The 20668-nt window shown below is 42.1% G+C and overlaps 2 protein-coding genes across 7 annotated transcripts in view; one reads left to right on the forward strand and one right to left on the reverse strand.

Moving 5' to 3' along the window:
• Positions 1 to 157: 157 nt before the first annotated feature.
• Positions 158 to 20668, forward strand: part of LRRC31 (leucine rich repeat containing 31) — a gene marked incomplete at its 3' end in the record, with an annotated part of 53834 nt that continues 33323 nt past the window's right edge. Inside the window, exons 1-6 of one of the 6 annotated variants that reach the window (XR_014007048.1) lie at positions 158 to 3877; positions 4976 to 5167; positions 8419 to 8689; positions 13619 to 13950; positions 16276 to 16376; positions 17548 to 17636. The other 5 variants (XR_014007049.1, XR_014007050.1, XM_081190268.1 and 2 more) reach the window with 5 other exon arrangements.
• On the reverse strand, positions 4143 to 16328 carry SAMD7 (sterile alpha motif domain containing 7; the record flags this gene model as incomplete). The annotated part of the gene is made up of 8 exons (XM_081190738.1): positions 4143 to 5144; positions 6969 to 7079; positions 8531 to 8652; positions 10044 to 10726; positions 11778 to 11856; positions 13825 to 13961; positions 14966 to 15092; positions 16226 to 16328. 8 exons carry the CDS (start codon positions 16326 to 16328, stop codon positions 4872 to 4874), a joined length of 1635 nt encoding a protein of 544 aa, XP_081046864.1. The 3' UTR covers positions 4143 to 4871.

The following is a 20668-nucleotide window of genomic DNA, read 5'->3' on the forward strand; positions in this document are numbered from 1 at the left end:
GCCGGCAACCTCGCGAGAGGCCGCGCGAGCTATTATGTAACTCGAGGGGAGGGGAGGATAAAGGAGGGCGGCGAGGCGCGTGGCGTCTGCCGGGCTCTTTCCCGCCCTCTGGTTTTCCTCTCGCGCGGGAAGGGAGGGGCGCTGAGGGCAGGTGAGGGGCAGCGACGGGGTCGCTGAGGGAGAGGCTTGAAAGAAAACACTATGCGGCGCTTCAGAATAAATTGTGTGCGACTTATTTTCCCCTCACGCTTCTTATTTCATGTGCCGGGATGGCGTGGTGTTGAATATGCCTGAAGGTGTGTATGACCAAGAGGGCGTCTGTCCCTGAGGAGAAGCAGCTGCTCCCCACAGCAACTGCCGCTCGGGGACGCTGGGTCATCGCGTCGCCCTTCGCGGCGTTTTTACTTGTTTCGGTTATTAAACCAAATTTATATACCGCTGGCTACTGGAACAAAAGACTTCGAACAGTCAAAACAAATGCCAATCGAAGTGTCCGTAAAAGCAAACGAATTATATTGAAATATTAAAGCATAAGTGCTAAAACTAGGCCTCAGGGTTAAAGTTACCATTTGGTAGGCTTGCTGGTAGAAAAATCCCTGTACACAAGAAGCTGGAATAAAACAGGATGGTGCAATGTACACACCTGGTCCTAACTCCTGAAGGAGAGACTGCTGGTGGCTGAACCTTTAAAATAGCATTTGACTTGAACACCATCCTTTTCGCCAGATCTAAGGCAGGGCCTGCCCACCCATGAGGCAAGGTGAGGCAACCGCCTCGGGCAGCAGGATCCACAGGGACAGCAGATCCTGATGTAGGTGTTCGCTCACCCTTTCTTCCCTTGAAAGGAGGGGATGCCATTTTGTGGTTTGCCTCAGGTGCAAAAAATGTCTTTGGCCGGCCCTTTCAGCAAGATCTTATAGAACTTCTGCGAGATCTCGTCACTGCTGTGGCTTCTCAAGTCTCCCATGGTGCGGGACACTCTGTCCCCTGCTGCCAGAGCCAGGGAGATGTGGCTTCCAGGTTCCTGCAAGATCGCACCGACCTCTCGCAGGATCTCACCAAGAACCCACAAGTTGCAGCCATGTGACCCCAGTAGGCGAGGGGGGGCACCTTCCCATTTCGCCTCGGGAGGCAAATGGTATGTGCTGCCACTGACACCATAGTACCCAGGTCACATGAACTTCCCACTCTCTGTTCCCAGTCCCACTGAACCTCCAGGACACCTTCTTGCAGTGCTTATGGCAGCTTAAAATCAGCCAGGGCTTGACTCATCTGAGATGGGGAAAATATGTCAGTGTATCTCTGGCTGAGCAACAGTTAAGGAATTACACCAGCAGAGCCTGGCTACCCCAGAACCTACCAGCTCAGCCAGAGATCCACTAGATCCTAAACTCTATGTGTTGTAAATCTTCTTGGATTTTTAAAGAAAGGGTGGTAAAGAAAAAGTTACAAATATATTAATATTCATAGAGATGATAGGGTAGTTCTTCTGTTATCCTAGACATCAGGCTTTTGAACAAAAATATTGATTTCTCTGTAGAGGTTCTCTTACAGCAATAGAATATCTGTCCCATGTAAAAGCTTATTCCTAACCATTGCAGTTTATTGTAGGAATGTTCACATTCTAGAGATGTATTGTTGCTGGGCAGGAAGGAATACAATGCGATAAGAATTGCAGGTTTTTAACTGAAGCAACAGTTGTAACGGGAAGTGGTTACAAGAGCTTACTCAAGTAACTGATTAAAACCCAACCACCTTGTTGAAATATCTGTCTAGGTTAGACAGTGGAAATTTACGTTAAAAAGTACTTGCTCTTGGTAATTCCCGAGAGAATAGCAAACAATATATTGATATTTATTGTTCTCGACAAATATTCCACAACTGTTAAAAATGCACAACTGTGGTGTATATAAATAAAGTGTAGTTTGCAGCTTCTGTCTCTTGGTCTTTCTTGACCACTGTATATAATGCTTGCCTTGCTGTTAAAGACGTTAAGGACGGGGCTGTGGTATCTCCTTTAGGGTTATAGCTTTGTGGTAGAGTATCTGCTTTGTATGCAGAAGGTCCCATGTTCAGCCCCCAGCATCTCCAGGTAGGGTTGGGAATGCCCCTAGTCTGAAACGCTGGAGAGCTGCTGCCAGTTAGTGTAAACAAGCCAAGCTAGATGGACCAATAGCCTATCTCAGAATAAGGCAGTTTCCAGTGTTCCTAAGTAAGCCACTTGATGCCCATTCCGTTACTGCAAACTTAATACTTATGACGAATGGAACATGGTTCTTAGCTTTCCTGTATTCTTACTTTTCATGTAGACCTGACGGGCAGAAAATAATTGCATGTCCTTGCACACAACTCCCAAGATTTCTAAATGCAATTCCTCATGAAATGAAAACATTTGAAAAGAAGAATGGAAGATGGGCCTGTTTACACAGGCATTTCTTTGATCTATTGACCTAAGTCACCTGTTTTAATTGATGTATTGTTTCAACTGGATTGTTTTCTTGCATATGTTAAATATGGGTGTTTATATGTGAATGTATGTGTAATTGGCTTTATACTTGTAAACCACTTGAAAGCTATTTCCACATTAAGCAGCATACAAATGTAATAATAATAATCTTAAAACTCTTCTTCAGAGAGAAAGAAAAGGTTGTAAGTCAGAGGTGGGAATCCTGTGGCCCTTCAGATGTTGTTAGACTCTAACTCCCATTGGTTCCAGCCAGTATGGGCAGTGGTGATGAACGTTATAGTCCAAAAACATTTTGAGAGCCACAAGGTGTCTTATCCCTGCTGTAAGTAGATCTGTATTCAACCTCCCTTTCCTCATGATTTCATCATTATTTGGAAATAATGAACCAAAAACCTTTCATGAAGCCTTTCCAGATAAAAAAATGTTACTTCAAAAGCAAAGGCATAGGTACTGTTTTGCTCACTCTTCCATGAGGTCACTCTTCTATGAGCAGCACAATAATCAGGTAGCTTTTGTAGTGCCAATTTCCTTTGAAAGAGAGAGCCCATGTTCTGTTTAAAATCCTTGTAATAAAATCGTTTTGTTTATATCAGTTCAGAGGGGGAAATGATTATAGCAGGCCACAAAACAACATTCTTTGAGACTCTCAAGTCCAGCAAGTACAGAAAAGATAAGCCACTAACTGTAAGTAGCTCAGCCAGAAGCAAAGAAATAGCATGGTCATGATAGACTGGTAGGGGACTAGCAGAGTCTGAATTCACAACTGAATAAGTGTGTCCTGTTCCTGAACAAAAGCCTTGTGGTGAACAACTAAAGAATAATCCTTATTTACAGAGACAGAGATAAAAAAGGATGTACCACTTGAAATAACAGCATACAGTATATCCACAAACTAAATAAAATATTAGAATTGTCTGTTACAGTAACTTATTTACCCATTTTGAGTGAGCAAATGCTCTTACTAATTTGTGTTTAAAACCACAGTGATGTTACTGGCAGATGCAGTGATGTATCTACAAGGTGGTGGTAGACTGGATTGTTTAAAAGAACAAAGTCTTCATATGTTGTAACGTCTTTTGACAACTCTCTTCCAGCAGTTATTCTTAGGCAACAACAATAATAATAATAATAATAATAATAATAATAATAATAATAATAATTGGAAGATTTTTCTTTTTAGGAAAACAAAACATGTCTGGACTGCAGTTTAGCTTGCTTTCTCCTGATGGGTTTCTGTTCATTTTTCCAATGCCCTTATCCTTCTAAAGCTTGTGGGAAATGCTTGTAAAATACATATCATTTTATTGTTTTTATTTTTATCCTAATTTTTTTGCATAGATTCATAGAACTTTTGAATGGCCAGTGACAGGAGGAGGCTGAACCAATTGTTGACACACAGCAACTCTGAACGTGAGTCAAATATCCAGCGTAAAAATTGTGGGTTCACCAGACAGAATGTCAAAATAAAAAAATTCCTTCCTGTAGCACCTTAAAGACCAACTAAGTTAGTTCTTGGTATAAGCTTTCGTGTGCATGCACACTTCTTCAGATACATGGTGCATGCTCACGAAAGCTTATACTAAGAACTAACTTAGTTGGTCTTTAAGGTGCTACAGGAAGGAATTTTTTTATTTTGACTATGGCAGACCAACACGGCTACCTATCTGTAACCAGACAGAATGTGTCCTTGTTTGTATCCTTAGAAGGTCCCTTTTGTTTGTGAAAAAGGATGCAGTGTTGTGTAAGGTCCTGCTAATGGGAAGGAGGGAGGGATTTTTTGTCCATTCTTCTCTCTATATTCTTCCAAGCAATCTCCGGAAGGATTCCACATCCTTCTGGAGCAAACCGTCTATTCATTGCTTCAGATGCCTTGTGAAGACTTTTATTTGCCCAGGCTTTCCCTGACCCAGAAGACTGGATCTATCGCTTCAAAATTCCAGTTTTTACTTGTTCCTGTTTTTATAATGTTTTGTTTTCCCTGTTGGCAGTCCAACAAAATAGCTAGAGGACCGAGAAGAGAACAAGTATAATATCTGCAGAGCCTCCTGTCTTTTACAGTTGTAACCCACTTGATGGACTATCATCCTGGGAGAATCTATACCTCTTCTGACCTGCCTCCCACTTGCCCTTAGCACATACACCCCAGGAATACTAAGGGCAGTAGTGGAGCAGGAGGCCAGCAGTATACAAAGCTTCCCATACAAAGTCCCTATTGGGGACTTAGGAAAACTCCCTTGATGCATTCATGTTTACTAAATAAATTGCGCAGATTTCAGTTCTTTAAAAAAATAAATTTAATAAACTGTAGTGAACACAGGTTACTTCACATTTCCAAAGTTTAAACTTTTTTTTTTTACAAATCCACTGGCTTCATTATACTGCCTGTTCTACTGTGTCACTTGCTTCAAGTTTTCTGGTAGTTGATCAACTGGAAATCAGTCTGAGCTCCAACTACATCAGATGTATTTTCCCTGCTTTCTGCAACTATCTGTTCAACTGTTTTTGAAGTTTCAGGGTCCTGGGAGCAAGGACTGGTCAGAGCATCATGAGGACTGTTGCACTGAAGAGGCAATGGCATATCTGGAGTTGGTTCAGAAGTCTTGCTCGCAGCAGATGGAGTGGGCATGGACAAAGGAAGATTCATCATGTAGAATACATTGCCCAGACGCCGGGACACCTTTAGAGAGATAAGCAATTACAGTAATTACTTTTAAAAATAATGATTACATTTGATGCCCAGCTTAACTTTACACATACATTCTATAGCAAATTGTCCACAGGACTGATAAGGACATGACATTAGGGCCTTCTAGCTCTGGGTGATCCAGCCATTTCATGGCAGCAAATTGGACTAGTAAATTAATCAGGGATTTCTTCTATTGACTCTCCCTCTCCTCCAAATCTAGGCATGGCTGAAGTGCTTTGGCACAATTCATATTGAAAAAGGAAAAGTGGCACTTAATAGCAGCAGCGGAGCAAGCAGAACACTCCGTGGGGCCTCCGAGGAGTCTGCCTGCCTCCTCCCACTCAGCTGTCCTACAGCTGAAGGAGAGGTGGAGGGAAAACTGTTTGGGGCAGTGTGGAGCCTGCGGGTACCCAAGCCACCACGTCACTCCCAGGAGAGACGCGTGGCTCGGGCACTCTGCAGGCCCCATGGTGAGTGCCACCCGCCATTTTGTCACCCCCCTCATTGGTGACACCTGGGGCGGACCGTCCCCACCGCACCCCCTTCCTCTACCCCTGCTTAATAGTTCAGTGTTTTCTTCTCTGCAAGTACTGCCATTTATCATGCTCTGAGCCATCAATAGTGCAAGTAATGGATTTGATCAGATAAGGTTAAAGAGAGGAAGGGAGAGAGAAGCTGAGGAGACAATAAGAGCTGCGCAATGATTAAAATGAAAAACAACAGTATTTCAAGACCAATAAGGTTAATTCAAACTGACAGAAGATAGCTATGTAGGATGGACTTGCACCAAATCTTAATTGTTTGTATAGATAAATGGGAAGTGGATTTTTATTAACCTTTTTTCTTTAAAAGAACAGCCAGAGAATTAAGGCTAAAGTAAGCAATATTTTACTAGTCTGGGGAAGGAAGGAAAGGGGGAAGCTGCTTCTTTTAAAAACATTTACACGTCTCTTTTTTGGTTTTGGAAGTCAGTTTAATCATATGCGGGCTACCAAATGTGTGTGCTGCATAAAAGTTAGAGTGCAGTCTTAACACACATGCACACAGCCAGTGTTGATGACATTGGCATATACTGTACAACATGCACATTGTGTTGTATAGATGGGAGGCATATTGGATTTTCGCTCTAAATCCTGTACATCCTGTACCTTTCCCAGTTGTAATAATCTGTTAAACATAGGTTTTATTGTTAACCATGCTGTAAATGGGATTTTTGGTCAATTTTACTGGACTGGACTAATTTTAACTATTCCAACATTGGCTTTGCAATGCACACTCAGTGATGTTTCAGTCTCTAGGTTAAATGTTTCTAACTATGCTTGCTATTAAAATTCAGGGCAGTTTCAGCCTTATTTTGTGAGTCTTGGAATGCTACTGGATTCTGAACTTCATGTTGTGCTAGTGACTCTCTGGGTCTCTTGTTCCACTTTTGCACTTCCAGTTGGGTGTGGAAACAATGAACCAAGAGCATAGAAGCTGTTCTTTAATCATATCCTGAAAACCTATTGTGGGGATGCATGCATCTCAATGTCTGAGCCAGATGTGGATATCACTAAGATACCCTCTGTATTCTCAGTAATATCCCAGCTTTTTAAAGCAGACCTATCTAGTCTTCTGTCCAGTTACATTTTTAAAGAGCAGAGTATGTTGTGAATTTAAAATGTTACAGAAATAATTTCCTACCTATCATTTGGGGTCAGGCAGAGAGCTCAACACAAGCCACAACAAGAGAGTGAAAATGTTAGACATACACACATTTTCAAGGACACATCTTTTATTCAATATTTTGATTTTCACTATGTCTACTGGCTGTACCTGAGACCGAATCTTTAATGCAGGTCCAAGTTTTAATCCCATTGTTTCCAAAAGATGTTCTTCTGTGAGTAGTGGTAAGGTTTCTCCATCAATGGCATGATCTTTAAATATCTTTAACAAAAAAGGAAAATGTGGTTGGTGAAAACACTTTTCAATTTTTCCACATTGCGGCATTTACCAAAAGTATCAAACACATGCTCTGAGTAGAGGAAAATATATTTGTTTAATGAAAATCACAGTCACCAGGATAAATTTCATCAGTGTGCCAAATCCAGAGTTTTGGTATTGCAGAAAAGTATTCCAAATGCTGTCCCTATACCTACACTCAGAGATTCACCTGCGTAGAAATACTGTAGTGCCAGAACATTTCATTTTGACTGGGTTTTGATAGGTAAAGTTCCACTTTTAGATGTGGAAGATCTTAGACAGACAGCCAAAAAGTAACTTAATTTTACTGATTAGTTTATGTTTTGGATTTAAATTGTAACCTGTCCAAATCTCAACAATTAGTTTTCCTGGAGTGTCACTTTGAGAAGTGAGCGAATGGAGGTGGCTAGGCTATGCCACCACTCACAACATCTATTAGAATTGTAGAGTGGGAAGGGGCCACAAGGGTCCAACCCCCTGCAATACAAGCATCTTATTAGTAGTCAATCAGTACTGTGCATTTTCTTGCCACAGGCATTTCATTCTCTGTGCCTCTTGGTTGGTGTCCATTAGAGGTATCACTCAGAGAGGAATTTAGCCAATGGTTCCCTAGTTACCCCAGAGAGAGCCAATGTAATGCCTTCCAGATATTGTTGTACTGCAACTCCCATGGTCTCTGACCATTGACTATGCTGATGAGAGCCAGAGTCCAACAACATCTGGAGGGTACCAGATTGGCTACCCCAGCCTTTCAATGCTCTTCTTGCATGGAGTTCCCATTAGTCTCCCATCCAAGGTTTTGACCAGGTCTGGACCTGCTTAGCTTTACTAAGGATGCAGCTTCAGGTACTCTTTGACCATTTTCTGTGCCAGTGTAAACAATGCTTTAGCTCTTCTTCACACTATTGGAACATTTATTCCATGGCAAGTATTTCTAAGTATTTTAAGTATTTCTAAGTATTTTTTAAAAAAATATTTTTTAAAATTTAATTTTTAATCAAAATATACAAAAATGTAGGGGCACAACTCCACAAAACCTGGATTAAATTAAGACCCATAAATTTCAGAGGGCAACTTAAACATCTTTGTTTTTGGCTGAACCTTGGCCAACAATTTTATATTTTGAAACCATTGATAGATCCCTTTGTAGAAGATTAAACAAATATTTAATCTTTATGACTACCTGAATTGAACCTATATTATTCCTTTAAGGGGAATGGTTTGGGAAGGGAGAGGCCGAAAGGAAATATCTTTTTGTAACTCCAACTGGATTTTCCTATGCTTTTCTTCCTTTTCCTTACAGTTCTTACACCAAAGTTCTTTTTGTTGTTAGTGAAGTTTGTTGGTTAAATAAAAGAAGTCAAGCCTTCATGAACCATCATTCTCATTAAGAAAACCTCAGCTGTTGCAATAACCTGTGCATAGTCAGAACATCCTGGAAGGCTGATGATAAAACTGTATACGTCTTCAACAGTCCATTTGCGGATATCTTCAATGGCAGAAATGTCTTCTCCATTCAGAATCAGGCTGGAAGTGGCTATGGGAATGGAAGCAAAAAATAGTTTTTGCATTCAGTGAGTGGCAAGCAAATCAAATCTTAACGTGCAGGTTTTGAATTTATGTTGTATGCTAGGGGTTAAATTAGATATTACACTGAAGCTCTGTGTAAAGTAACCACAACAGCCATTTCTCCTCTTCAGAGAAATCCTGGAACAAGATGATTTGCAGCAGAGCATGATGACAGGGAGGGGGTCTCCTGACTTCTGTTTTTGACCCCCTCAGGGTTCCAGGATTCTGCCTCCCCTTTTCTGGTCATGCTTTGAATAAAATGGGTCACTGCACACAGTTTCGATGCAGCTTTTAGTTTATCCATGACAATACTCTGTATCACCATTGTTCCTTATTACGTACCTATGATTCCATGCATATGGATTTCACACACAACCTATATGTAACACAGAATTTAGATTTCCTGAAAAAAATAGATTACTTTTTTAAAAAGAAAGCTTCCTGTAGTTAGTATAAAAAGCTTAGTTCTTGAGGTGGCAGAATTGCACTGCATGTTGCTACCTGTCTTCCTCCTACACCTCCAGTCACGATGCCATTCCCTTCTACATCCCACACTCCAGAGATTATGAGCCTCTGGCCTGGAGGCCAAATGCTGCCCTCCAGGTCTCTCTGTCTGACCCTTGGGCCACCTGTTTCCGCTGCTGCCGCCACTTGCTTCTCCCTAGGTCATTCTCCTTGAGAGTTTATGCCTGGAATATGTCCTTAAATTAAGATAATACCCGCTGCTTGCCTGGAAGTGTGTGGGGGGGGACGACAGAGAGGAATGTGTGAGTGGGTGGGATCTAACCTACTGTAAAAGGTAAAATTTACATTTATTGCTCTGCCTACCTTTTGTCTCTGCTCTCATCCACCACTAGCACCCCCCCCCCATCAAAGTTGTTCAGAAGGGAATGCAGCCTATGGGTGGAAAAATGTTCCCCATCCTTCATTACCCATACTTCTACTGTCACCACTGTCCAAAAAAATAATTTCCTAAGGCTTTCACATTGAGCATAGCCGGGGGGTGGGGGTGGGGTGAGCAGCTGCTATTTGATCAAATAGATAAAAATACTTAACTAAAAGTAGAAATTGTAGAAAGATTTTGACAGGTATTTATGAGCACTTGAGGTCAAAAGAAAATTTAAAACAGCTGTTGTGGAGACATTTCATTCCGAATCTGCAAGACCGAGGAGGATGATAGGTGGGTGATCCTGCCCCGCCCAACTTAAATCCTGACTATGTCCATGGCTTTCAGGTGAGGTTTTGAAAAAGCAGGCCCATGTACAGCTCAGTGCTAAACACAGAAAACGGTTGCATTTTTGCCGTTTCACTTTTTAAAGAAGGTCTCCAAAGTGTGATATGCAGGTAGATTGAACTTACCTGACGGTAGCAGTGGGTTGCTGGGTACAGAGAAGCCATATGGCAGAGCAGAGAATGTGAACGCTGACGGATAAGTGTACTTCTCATCAAAGGCTGTGCAAGAACTGTTGTGATCTTTCTCATTTCCGTTGCTGCACCCATTTGCTTCGCTGGGCATTTCATGGCTGCCAGAGTGTTTTCTCAAGCCATGCTCGTATTCCTTGTCATTTTTGGTGGCTGCAGCAGAAGGCTCTGCTTGGACCTTGTTCTGTTCAGGCTTGCTCAGCATCTCCGCTTCTGTTTCTTTTTTGTCGTCTTTCTCTTCTTCAGCGGTTGCGGAGGAAGGGTCTATGCTCTTGTCCTCTGCTTGGCTCTTGATGCCATTGGTGTTACACTCGGTGGCTTTGTGATTCCCAGCTCTTCTGCCAGGCCGACGGCCTCGCTCTCTTTGCAGAGTGCTGACGGGTGGGTACGGGCTGGTGGCCATCACCATGGTGTTGCCGTGAAGTTCGTCAAGAGTAGTACGATGAACGTACAAGTCGTTAGGAAGATGGCCCTCGGGTACCCTGTGCCTCCCTCGGAAAGCAACTGGGCTAGCCGGCATGCCGTGATAAAGAAAGGGGCCTTCCAGCCCCAACAATCCCTTGCGGTGAGCTTTCTCTATTTCTTTTTGTTGGAAAATGGCATTCATTTCCATCTCCATCCTATGCAATGAACATGGTATAAGCAATGAGGAATGCATAAAAGGAGATGAACTATTTAGCCTTCTCTGCCTGAGGCCTTGAGGGAGCCACTTTATATAATGCAGCTGTTTGTGTGAGCTCAGCATATGGTTAGGCAATCACATGATCACTTCACCAAAGCAGGAAAACAAAGAGTAGCTCTCATGCTTGAACATTGACCCAACTTATATGCCTCCTTCCCAACTGAGCATAGTTCATTTCCCCACGGAGGAAGCTCAGTGTGCATAGGGCCCCCTTCAGATTAATGCAGACTCTGTTGGCCAGGGGGCATGGCTGATATATGCTTCAGCGTCTAGGGGGCAGGCTAGCTCAGTTGTGCCTGAGAGCACCTTCATGGATTCATACTGAATGCCTGAAGAGGAGTCATGTTGAAACTCTTAACCAGTTCCAGCCCACAAACCCAATAATACTGCTTAGCTGACTTCATACTGAGGATAGACTGCCACTACTTTTGTAGGAGGGATACAAGTCCATACTGGAACTTTAGGGTTGTGCAGTTAAAGTGTGCTGTCACTGTAAGAACAACAAATTCACTTAACAAAAAAAGGCCAGGAAAGTGTTGGGGAAATGCTCAGAAATGTGTGGGATGAACAAATGAGTAACAAGAAGGCATGTAAGCACCCAACAAGCAAATCAAGATGAATAACTGCCCCGTGAACAAATCAGAAGAAATATTCAGTAAAGACAAGACATAGACTAAATACCATGTAAACTTTGTGCAAGCAAACCAGGATAAATACTGAACAAACAGGTTACAAGGAGAACATAAGAAAGCCTGCTGGATCAGGCCAATGGCCCATTTAGTCCAGCATCCTGTTCTCACAGCGGCCAACCAGATGACCGTGGGAAACCTGCCAGGAGGCCCCAAGTGTGAAGCATGGGTAAGTGTCAAAATGTTATAGGTGCCCACTATCTTAATTCACTCTAGTAGGACAGTGAAGAAAACTAGCAGAAAAACTAAGAGGCCTGCCTTTCCCCGTTATTATTCCAAGTTCTATTGAAATTACTCTACCTGGCAATATTTTGTTTCTGAACCAATTCCTGCCGTCTGGTTACAGCTTCCATGGATTCTGGTTGGAGGAAACTATAGCCTAAAAAAAATAAATGGGTAGGGGGTTAAATATTATTAGTTGAATAGTTATGTCATGTAGATGCAGATTAATGCACGCAAAACAAACGAAGGGGCAGCTATTGGAGAGAAGAATAGCTACAACATGTAATCATGCAGTGATGTGCATTTTTTTAAAAAAAACCCTCAAGGGTTTCTGCAAAAGAAATAGGGCAAGTGAATTTCAGTTGCAGACTCGTTCACTATCTAGCAAACTTCCTGGCACCTTGCTGCCAAGGGCTGTGTCACACCACAGTTTCCCTAGCATTGCTGTTTAAGCCTGCACCTCATCTCATGCAGTGCCCTAGATGAGGGCTTCATTCCTGGGCTTCGCAATGGGGAAATCTTAAAACTTAAAAAAGTTAAAATTTAAAAAAGCTCTGCTGTCTTCCTTTCAAAGGCCTGACCCAGTCATTGGTGAGGAGCATTTTCCCTGGCCACTAAATACCAGTTGCTGGGAATCACAGGTGGGCAGAATGCTGTTGTGCTCATGTGTGGCTTGCAGGCTTCCCACAGGCATCTGGTTGGCCACTGTGAGAACGGGATGCTGGACTAGGTGTGCCACTAGCCTCACCCAGCAGGGCTCTTCTGATGTTCTTAAGTTCCTCACTTCCTGGAGAACCAGATCGACATTATTAACAGGCACCACAATCTGAAGTATATTTTACTTGTAAAGAAGTCCCACTGATTTCCAATAGAACTTGCTTCCAAGTGAAGTGCTTGTTTGGACTGTAGCATTTAAACACAAAAGTTAAGTGGTTTTCCCCACCCTTACCCCCACTGAATATTGTGAATTTTGCGGTGCATAAAATAATTTAGTGGAGCACACTGGCCACCATACTCCACAGCTGAGGTCTGCATGCATTGCCAGTTTTCAATCCAAATCTTGCAACAGATAACTATTTGAAAAATGTTACATGGCATAGAAATGTTTTGCTAAGAGGAAGAGTGAATGTATATTTTGTATTGCATCGAGGAAAAGTGAAAGATGCATATGTGTTCTGGAATCTGTCTGACAGTTGAAGAATTCCAAGCATGTGAATGGACTGTCTCAATGACCCAGATTCTGATTGCTTGTTAACATGGCACATCCTTTCCCCACAGCCTGTAATAAAGATCATGGTGTATTCAATATCTCTACCCATAGATGGCAGTCTAGCCTTTTCACATGGTCCAACCCCTCATGGTTCCTACCTCTCAGGGTGTATTTCTGGTTGTTAGACAGTGTGTTCTTAATATTTCATCGTATCTGCTAATGTTATTTACAAATGGGATCTGCAGCAAAATGTTGCACTATGGTGTGGTCCTGTTCAGTGTTCCAGCCAGCCTCCGCTATTCCATTCCATTCCTCCTCCCACCTCGGTTTCTGAACCCACCTCTGCAACTGTCAGTCAGTAGTCCATATCCACTGAGGATGCTCAGTCATTGGGCATACTACCTGCAGATGGCTGGACAAGCAACAACTGACTGGAGGGCTAGTGGTTTTTTTCTCTTTAAAAATTGTACTTCTGCAAATTATGGTGCTTTGCTGGGCCCACTGGCACCTCCCACTTGTGCATGGGAAGTACCATGTGGGGTACACAAGCTGATTAACTAACTGATGAGATGTGCATAGCTTTGCGGCTATGTATTAAACAGTAGCTCTGAATCACAGAATCATAGAGTTGAAGCAAGATGTAAGCTGCCTTCATTTTCATTTTTACATGTAGCAATAGCTGGTTTTCCTTACAAGTTTGTTTTTTCAGTCTTGATCCCCCAATGTAGAGGAAGATATGGGCAGGAAGGAACTGTTTCAGGGCTTGTGTCACCTTGCCATAGTCCTTGGATTCACAGCCAGCATGGCCAGTGACCAGAGGTAATTCAGCATCTGGAAGGCCACAAGTTCCCCAGCCAAGCACTATGACAACCGTTATTGATGGGTGAGAATGCTCCAGCCATCATTGTCTCTTACCTGCCCCTTGGTAAACACGGTTGGATAAAAGGTTTGGCATGGTGGCATGCTGTGGAACCGAAGGGCCAAGGTGGGAAGCTACGTGAATCTGCCTGGGATCAGCTGGTGCCAACATCTCAGTTGACGGTAACAAATCTCTAGGATGGTAGAGAAGTATCTGGTTAAGGCAGGGGCATCTTTGCAGCAGTTACTATAGAGGAAAGCTGTTCAGTTGATAAATTTATCTAACATTAATAAAAGTTGAATAAAAACAGGATGGCAAAATATTTTGCGGCCATATAAATGGCACACTAATTGGCAAAATAGACCAGACAGCCTATGGTTACTCATTCGGTATCCAGAGCCCTGGAATACAGCTATAATAAACACTTGGCAGAGCCACTCCCCCTACTGATGAGCAGATTGCCTGCCGATGGACAGAGCATGATAAGAGTAGAAAGAGACAGTGCCACAGCTTGCAAAGTGGGGGGAGTCGGGGGGGGAAGCTTTAAAGCATTTTTAGAACTGCCAATCAAATATATGCTATTTTATGCTTAGACATTATGCAACTAATACAATAACTTGTGGGTATCAAACAAGACTGTTCTTTTACCATCCAGTGCTTATACTCTGTAGAAAACCAATGCATATTTAAAGGCTAATTTATGTTAAGTATGTCAGACTCACATTTCTTACCCACCACCAATAAAGGGCGAGTTCAGTAACAATTACACAAAAACCACCACTAGCACTGAGTTGTTAGAATACCCCTGCTCCCTTCACAGAGCTTCCAATCCCAGCATTTCCTGGGAAGAGGGATTCACTGTTAAACAATTTTGAGAATTGTAGCTTTATAAGAGAAATTGTGGGGAGGAGGTTTCCTGACAACTCTTAGTAACAAACTACAGTTCCCATGATTTCTTGGATAAGTCAATGCTTTTTAAAGTAGTATGATACCACTGTAAATATATGGTGCAGTTTAGTCTTGAGGTCAGCTTTTTCCATCCAGGTGTTCTCCAGATGTTTTGGATGACAGTTCTCATAATCCATAACTAGTATAATCATTCGTTAAGCATTATGATAGCTGCAGGCAGAGGATGTGTTTTTTCCTTCATAATTAATAGTTTAGGCAAAGCCTCTTTAACAGTTGAAAGAGAAATACCTTTCCATGAACCGAGGCTCAAACTGTGCAGGAATGGCTTGGATTCTCTGCTGACCTGCTCCCATTAGTTGTGGATTTACTGCCATCATCTGGTTTCTCATTATAATCTCTTGTCGCTGTCGCAATTCTAACACAAATCAGACCATGTATCTTTGAGTAAATATACATCATAGATGCCAGAAATCAGAGTCCAAACAGAAAATTATCTGAAATAGTATCTTCACCCCCTTATTTCAAGGTTCTAAGAATTCCATTGCTAAATTCAGTTGATAAATTTATCTAACATTAATAAAAGTTGAAGAAAAACAGGAGAACAAAATATTTTGCTGCCATATAAATGGTATTTTATGGGATTAATTGCAATCAGTAAAATAATTTGCAATTTCCCCCGCTTTTCCACTTAGATATTGTTCTTGTGCAACAGATATCAGTGTGATACCACACATAAATTACACATATAATTTAAAAACAAAGTGAATTTATAATGAAATGTGGAGAAACTTTTAATTAGGTAGAGTAGTATGGTAGCCATTGCTCTCAATATCAACCTGCCAAAGTTCTCTCATTATATCACTATCTATTCTATTCTATTCTATTCTATTCTATTCTATTCTATTCTATTCTATCTAATCTCTCTCTCTCTCTCTCCCCCTTCTATTTTTTACCCACTCTTCACCATTAGGTCCCAGGACAATAGTTTGAACTTAAATATTGAAAACTGAAACAAGTCACAGAATTAGAGTGGGTCCTGAAAACATGTATCTCATGTGTTAAAAGCCAGGGTAAAGATGTTTGTCTTCAACATATGATAGCATACCCCTCAACCGTTCTGATTTGAGTGGGACATCCCAGAATTACAGAAGCCATCATCACTTCTGATTGGATCCTGGAATGTTCAGTTTTTTGGTCTCATGCTCTCGTACAAATCACCTGCCTCACACCAGAGTGCTGGACCAAATGGTGCTAATTTTTTGGTCTTCTAATGCGAATCAGCTGGCTCCCACAAGCGTCCCAGTGTTGACCAGTAGGATGTTGGAGGGTATGCAACAGAAATTACATAATGAGGGCACATCTTTGGGGAGGGAATTTCACAACCTAGGAGCTGCCCCTTCCCAGGCCACTGCCTCCCCTCACTTCTAGGGGTGGTAGAACTTCCAAAAGGGGCCCTTCTGCTGATCTTAACACACAAGAGGATTGCTAGAGAAATGGGTGGTCTTTGATATATTTTGGGCCGAAATGTTGGTCAGTATTCCATCTTACCGCCTGCTGCCATACCACTTGCTAACCGGTATAAATGCTTGTCTTCCAAGGTTCCCTGTTCTCCAAGGACTGACATTTTTCTCATGTGATCTCGAGGAGTCATGTTATGGAGGGATACAGATGGCTTTTCCACTAGTTATTGGTGAAACTGGTACGAGCTGAGAGAAAAATAAAGAGCATGATTTATAATAGAACAGATATGTTGTAAATATCAATGATACATGAGAGGAATATAAAACTGTACAGGTCCTGCTTATCTGAAGGATTACCTCCCAGGCCCTGCCAGAATGAAATCAGCTAAGAATACTGGAGGTACCATCTATATATGAAAAGTTATTTTCAGACCCAGTGTGCTTGTCATGGTAAGAGGAAGTATAACAGCTTGAACAAACAAGTAGCCTGGCATTGCACACTGGTCAAATTGCATGTATTAGACTGCTCCTTTTTCCAAAGCTGTGAAGAAACAAATGAGAGGCTGCCTAGTGTTACATGTGAACCAGCGCTTATGGTTTGTTCCTCTCCAAGCTTTGTACTTGCCATAGGCCTCAGGTTGGCAACTGTGGGAAACAGGATGCCGGACTATATGGTGCCAGTCCACTGGGCCATCTAGCCCAAGAGGCAGCAACTACCTAAGGTCTCAGGCATGGGTCTCTTGTAGACCTCCAGTTTTTGGAGGTCCTTTCCGGTACAGATGGTAGGTACTGAAAATGGAACCTTACGCATGCAGATGAGGGGATCTTCCCTGAGCTATGGCCCCTCCAGATAAGGACTGTGAAATAGCTAAGAACCTTGAAGCTGGGTTTGTGTAAAAGAATATGCACCAGCTGTCCAAGACTGCATTTGTGTAGGACTCTCTGCTGATCCTATTCCGTAAATCCGGACTGTACAGCACATTATAGGGATGAAGACAAGTTAATCTCTGCTTTTAGAGTTTTACCCTCAGCAAACCCTTCTTGGCAGCAGGCAGAACCACTCACCTAGTGCTAATTCTGTCTCGGTTTATTAGGCAAAGGGTGGAAGGGCAGAATCTTTATGGACTAAAAGCACTTCCATACAGTTAATCATGTTATGAGAGCCCAAAAGTGTGTGTGTGTGTGTGTCCATTCTGCGCAGAGGGTTGAAGAAACAGATTTTGAAAATAAACAAAAGTCTAAGCTCTTTATCTGGTGACATATGTTCTACTGTTGAAAATGCCTACTCTTTTCCCTTCAATTAACTTTCAGTTTTATATGTACAGCCAAGGTCCATCTCTGAAACCTTTTTGGAATCTTTAGCGCAAGAGAGCATATTTAAGTGCTAACTCATGCTTTGTATTTATATAGTTGTAGGTTCAATCTTTGTGGCTCTAGTTCAGCCAGCCTGATGCCCTCCAGTTGTTTTGGACTACAACTCCCATCAGCCCTGGTGTAATGTAAGTACAGTGGAGGCATTATTATTATTATTATTATTATTATTATTATTATTATTATTAGTTTTGGGAAAGGAACCTTGCTGTGAACAAGATAATGACTTTGGTGTGTTCCCAGAACAAAAGGGAGCTAATGCTGATCAAAGACAGGAAGTAGAAGATAAAGGGCAGAGGGACTTCCGGGTTGGCGCCATCGGTAATGGCAGACTCCCTCTGAGCTTCTGAGGGACCAGCTCCGTGGGATCGGGTCTGACCGCTGCGGCGAAGCGGGGACCCTTCAAAAATCACAGGCGGGTGAAGCCTGTGAACGTGGGGACTCGGCGGGCACCTTTTGCACCCCCCCAAATAGCGAAGGGACCCGTTTAAGGGCTCTGGAACGAGACGGGGTGAGTGGCGCGGTGCTGAGAGTCGACTGCTTCTTCCGCGGAGTGAAGCCGCACAGCCGTTACCGGAGAGCGCTGACTTTTTCCTGGGACAATCTGACCTCGAAAGTAACTACCCGTGAGTAGGATTAAATTGGATTTAAAGGGAAAAATAATTTAATTCGGCACCGAAGCGGGAAGGTATAAACAGGAAGTCCGCCTTCCTTTCTTGTAAACAGATCAAAGCAAAGAGACTGTAAGCGGAAACTCTGAAAGACATTTGAAAAAAGACTTAAATCTTAACATCAGGAAAGCGATCTCCCCTCCGGATTGCAGGAGAGGAGGGGGGAAAGGTTCGAACTGTATTTATCTGCAAAAAAAAGAGGGAAAGGAAGCTAAAATCCACTGCTTAGAGCCTGGGAACGGACTGCCCTGAGACAAGGAATGCCGCTCTGTGAAAAGCACTATCGGTAAGCAGAGGACTTTTGACAGCTAACTCTGCAAGAGAGATACAGTGTTTCTGGACTTCTCCTGGCTTTAAAGTAACTGATTAAAGTAACTGATTAAGTGCAACTGAAACTGTTGTTTTCCTGTGAATTGGGGGACTTATAAGGACTATTTTCTTTTCTTAAAATTGCAAGTTTCGGCTGCCACTGTGTCCCCCTAGAGGAGGTTTGACATTGCTACAATAACAACTGGGCTAGGGGAATTTTCCATTCCAAAACAAATTCCAGCCGTGGGATCGACCTTGGACTCCCATGAGAGTGTTATGGCAGATGGAAGAGGAAAGTTAGAATTGACTCAGGAAAAAACTACTAGGTCTGGCAGACCCTATCGGACAGATACTGCGTCGCAGCGAAGAGCTTCAACATCTGGCCCTTCTGGACCATCTGGATTACCAGGGGCTGCACCTCCACAAGTTAAATTAAAAGGAATGTCGTCTGAAGACGTTTTGGCTCAGGCACTAGGGAAAATTAATGAATCTTTGGAAAATTTAACTAAACAAGTAGCTGAAACAAATAAACAAGTAGCTGAAGCTTCAGTTAAAATTGACCAAAACACTACAAGCATTAATAATTTGGGACAGAAGGTGAATACCAACACAGAGTCTATTGAAAAATTGTTACAGGAATCTGCTTCGACCCGAAAGACAGCCGAAGAAGCAAAAGATATAGCAACTGCTATTCAAGAGAAGATACCACTGATTTATAAGCAACTCGAGGACCACGGTTTGACACTGTCTATGATTGAATTGAAGGAGAAACAAAGAAATTTAAGAATCAGGGCTGTACCAGAACTTGAGAAAGATAACTTGACTGAATTTCTTACACAGGAGTTTGCAGATTTTTGGCAACAGGATTTGGGGAAGGAAGAATTTAAGATAGTGAGTGCATTCAGACTTGGAAGAGGAGGAAGGAAGAACAAGGTGAGAGACTGTTTGATTACCCTTCGAACAAAAGAGGAGAGAGACAAAATCTTGAATCTGCATTACCAAAAGACTTTAGAAATTTACAACTCAAGTGTGGAGATATTTAAGGACATCCCAAAACATCTTTTGGACTTAAGGCTTAACTACGGAGATCTGGTTGCCCTGTTGAGAAGTAATAGAATCATCTTTAGGTGGGAATTCCCTCAAGGCCTGTCCTTTAAATATAAAGGAAGAAAGATAAAAATAAGATCAGTCAATGACAAAGATAGGTTTTTGAAGGATCACGGAGAAGATCTACAGAAAGAAGCAGAATCCGGAGAAGAGCCAAAAGCACTGGAAAAAGGAATACTAGATATAGCAAACTTATCTTTTGGATTGCATGGTCCAGAGAAAGTGACACCACCGACAGAACAAGAACAAACACTTGGCGCAGTTGGAGGTAAAGCGAAGTAACCCCATCATGGCTCTGCAACTGTTAAGTTGGAATTGTAATGGTCTCAACTCCCCTCAGAAGAGAAAAAGTGTATTTCATTTACTAAAAAAGGAACAATTGGACTTGATTTGCTTACAGGAAACACACGTGATAAGGCTACATAGGAAAGTATTGATTAACAAGAGATTGGGACAGGAGTTTATTTCATCTGATAAAGTTAAAAAAAGAGGAGTTGTGATTTATGCAAAGGAGAGACTATCACCGGAATTTATTTTTAAAGACGATCAAGGAAGATTTGTGGCATTTGAAATTCAAGTTCAAGGAGAGAAATTTTTGATAGTAGTAATTTATGCACCGAATGAGGGGAAATCTGAATTCTTTAAAAAGTTGCATGAGACCTTAATGGACTATTTGGATTATAATCTGATTTTGATGGGGGACATGAATGGAGTAGTATCTACAAATATGGATAAGGCACAAAGACAGGTAGTCACCAAGGATGGTAGACTACCGAAAACATTTTTCGAGATGATAGACAACTTGGACTTAGTCGATATTTGGAGAACAAAGAATCCCTTGGGAAGAGAGGGAACTTTCTTTTCTGAAGCCAAGATGACATGGACTAGAATTGACCAAATATGGGTAACTAGAGGAATGGCACCAAAGACAAGAAAAGTGGAAATCTGCCCAAAAACGTGCTCCGACCATAATGCTGTTAAGATGGAAATGAAACTAACACCAACTGGCTCCTTTAGATGGAGGATGAACGACACCTTATTTAGGGATGAAGAACTGCTTAAGAAGGCCCAAA

Source organism: Podarcis bocagei (genome assembly GCF_964188305.1).
Source record: "Podarcis bocagei genome assembly, chromosome: 4".
Lineage (NCBI taxonomy): Eukaryota > Metazoa > Chordata > Lepidosauria > Squamata > Lacertidae > Podarcis > Podarcis bocagei.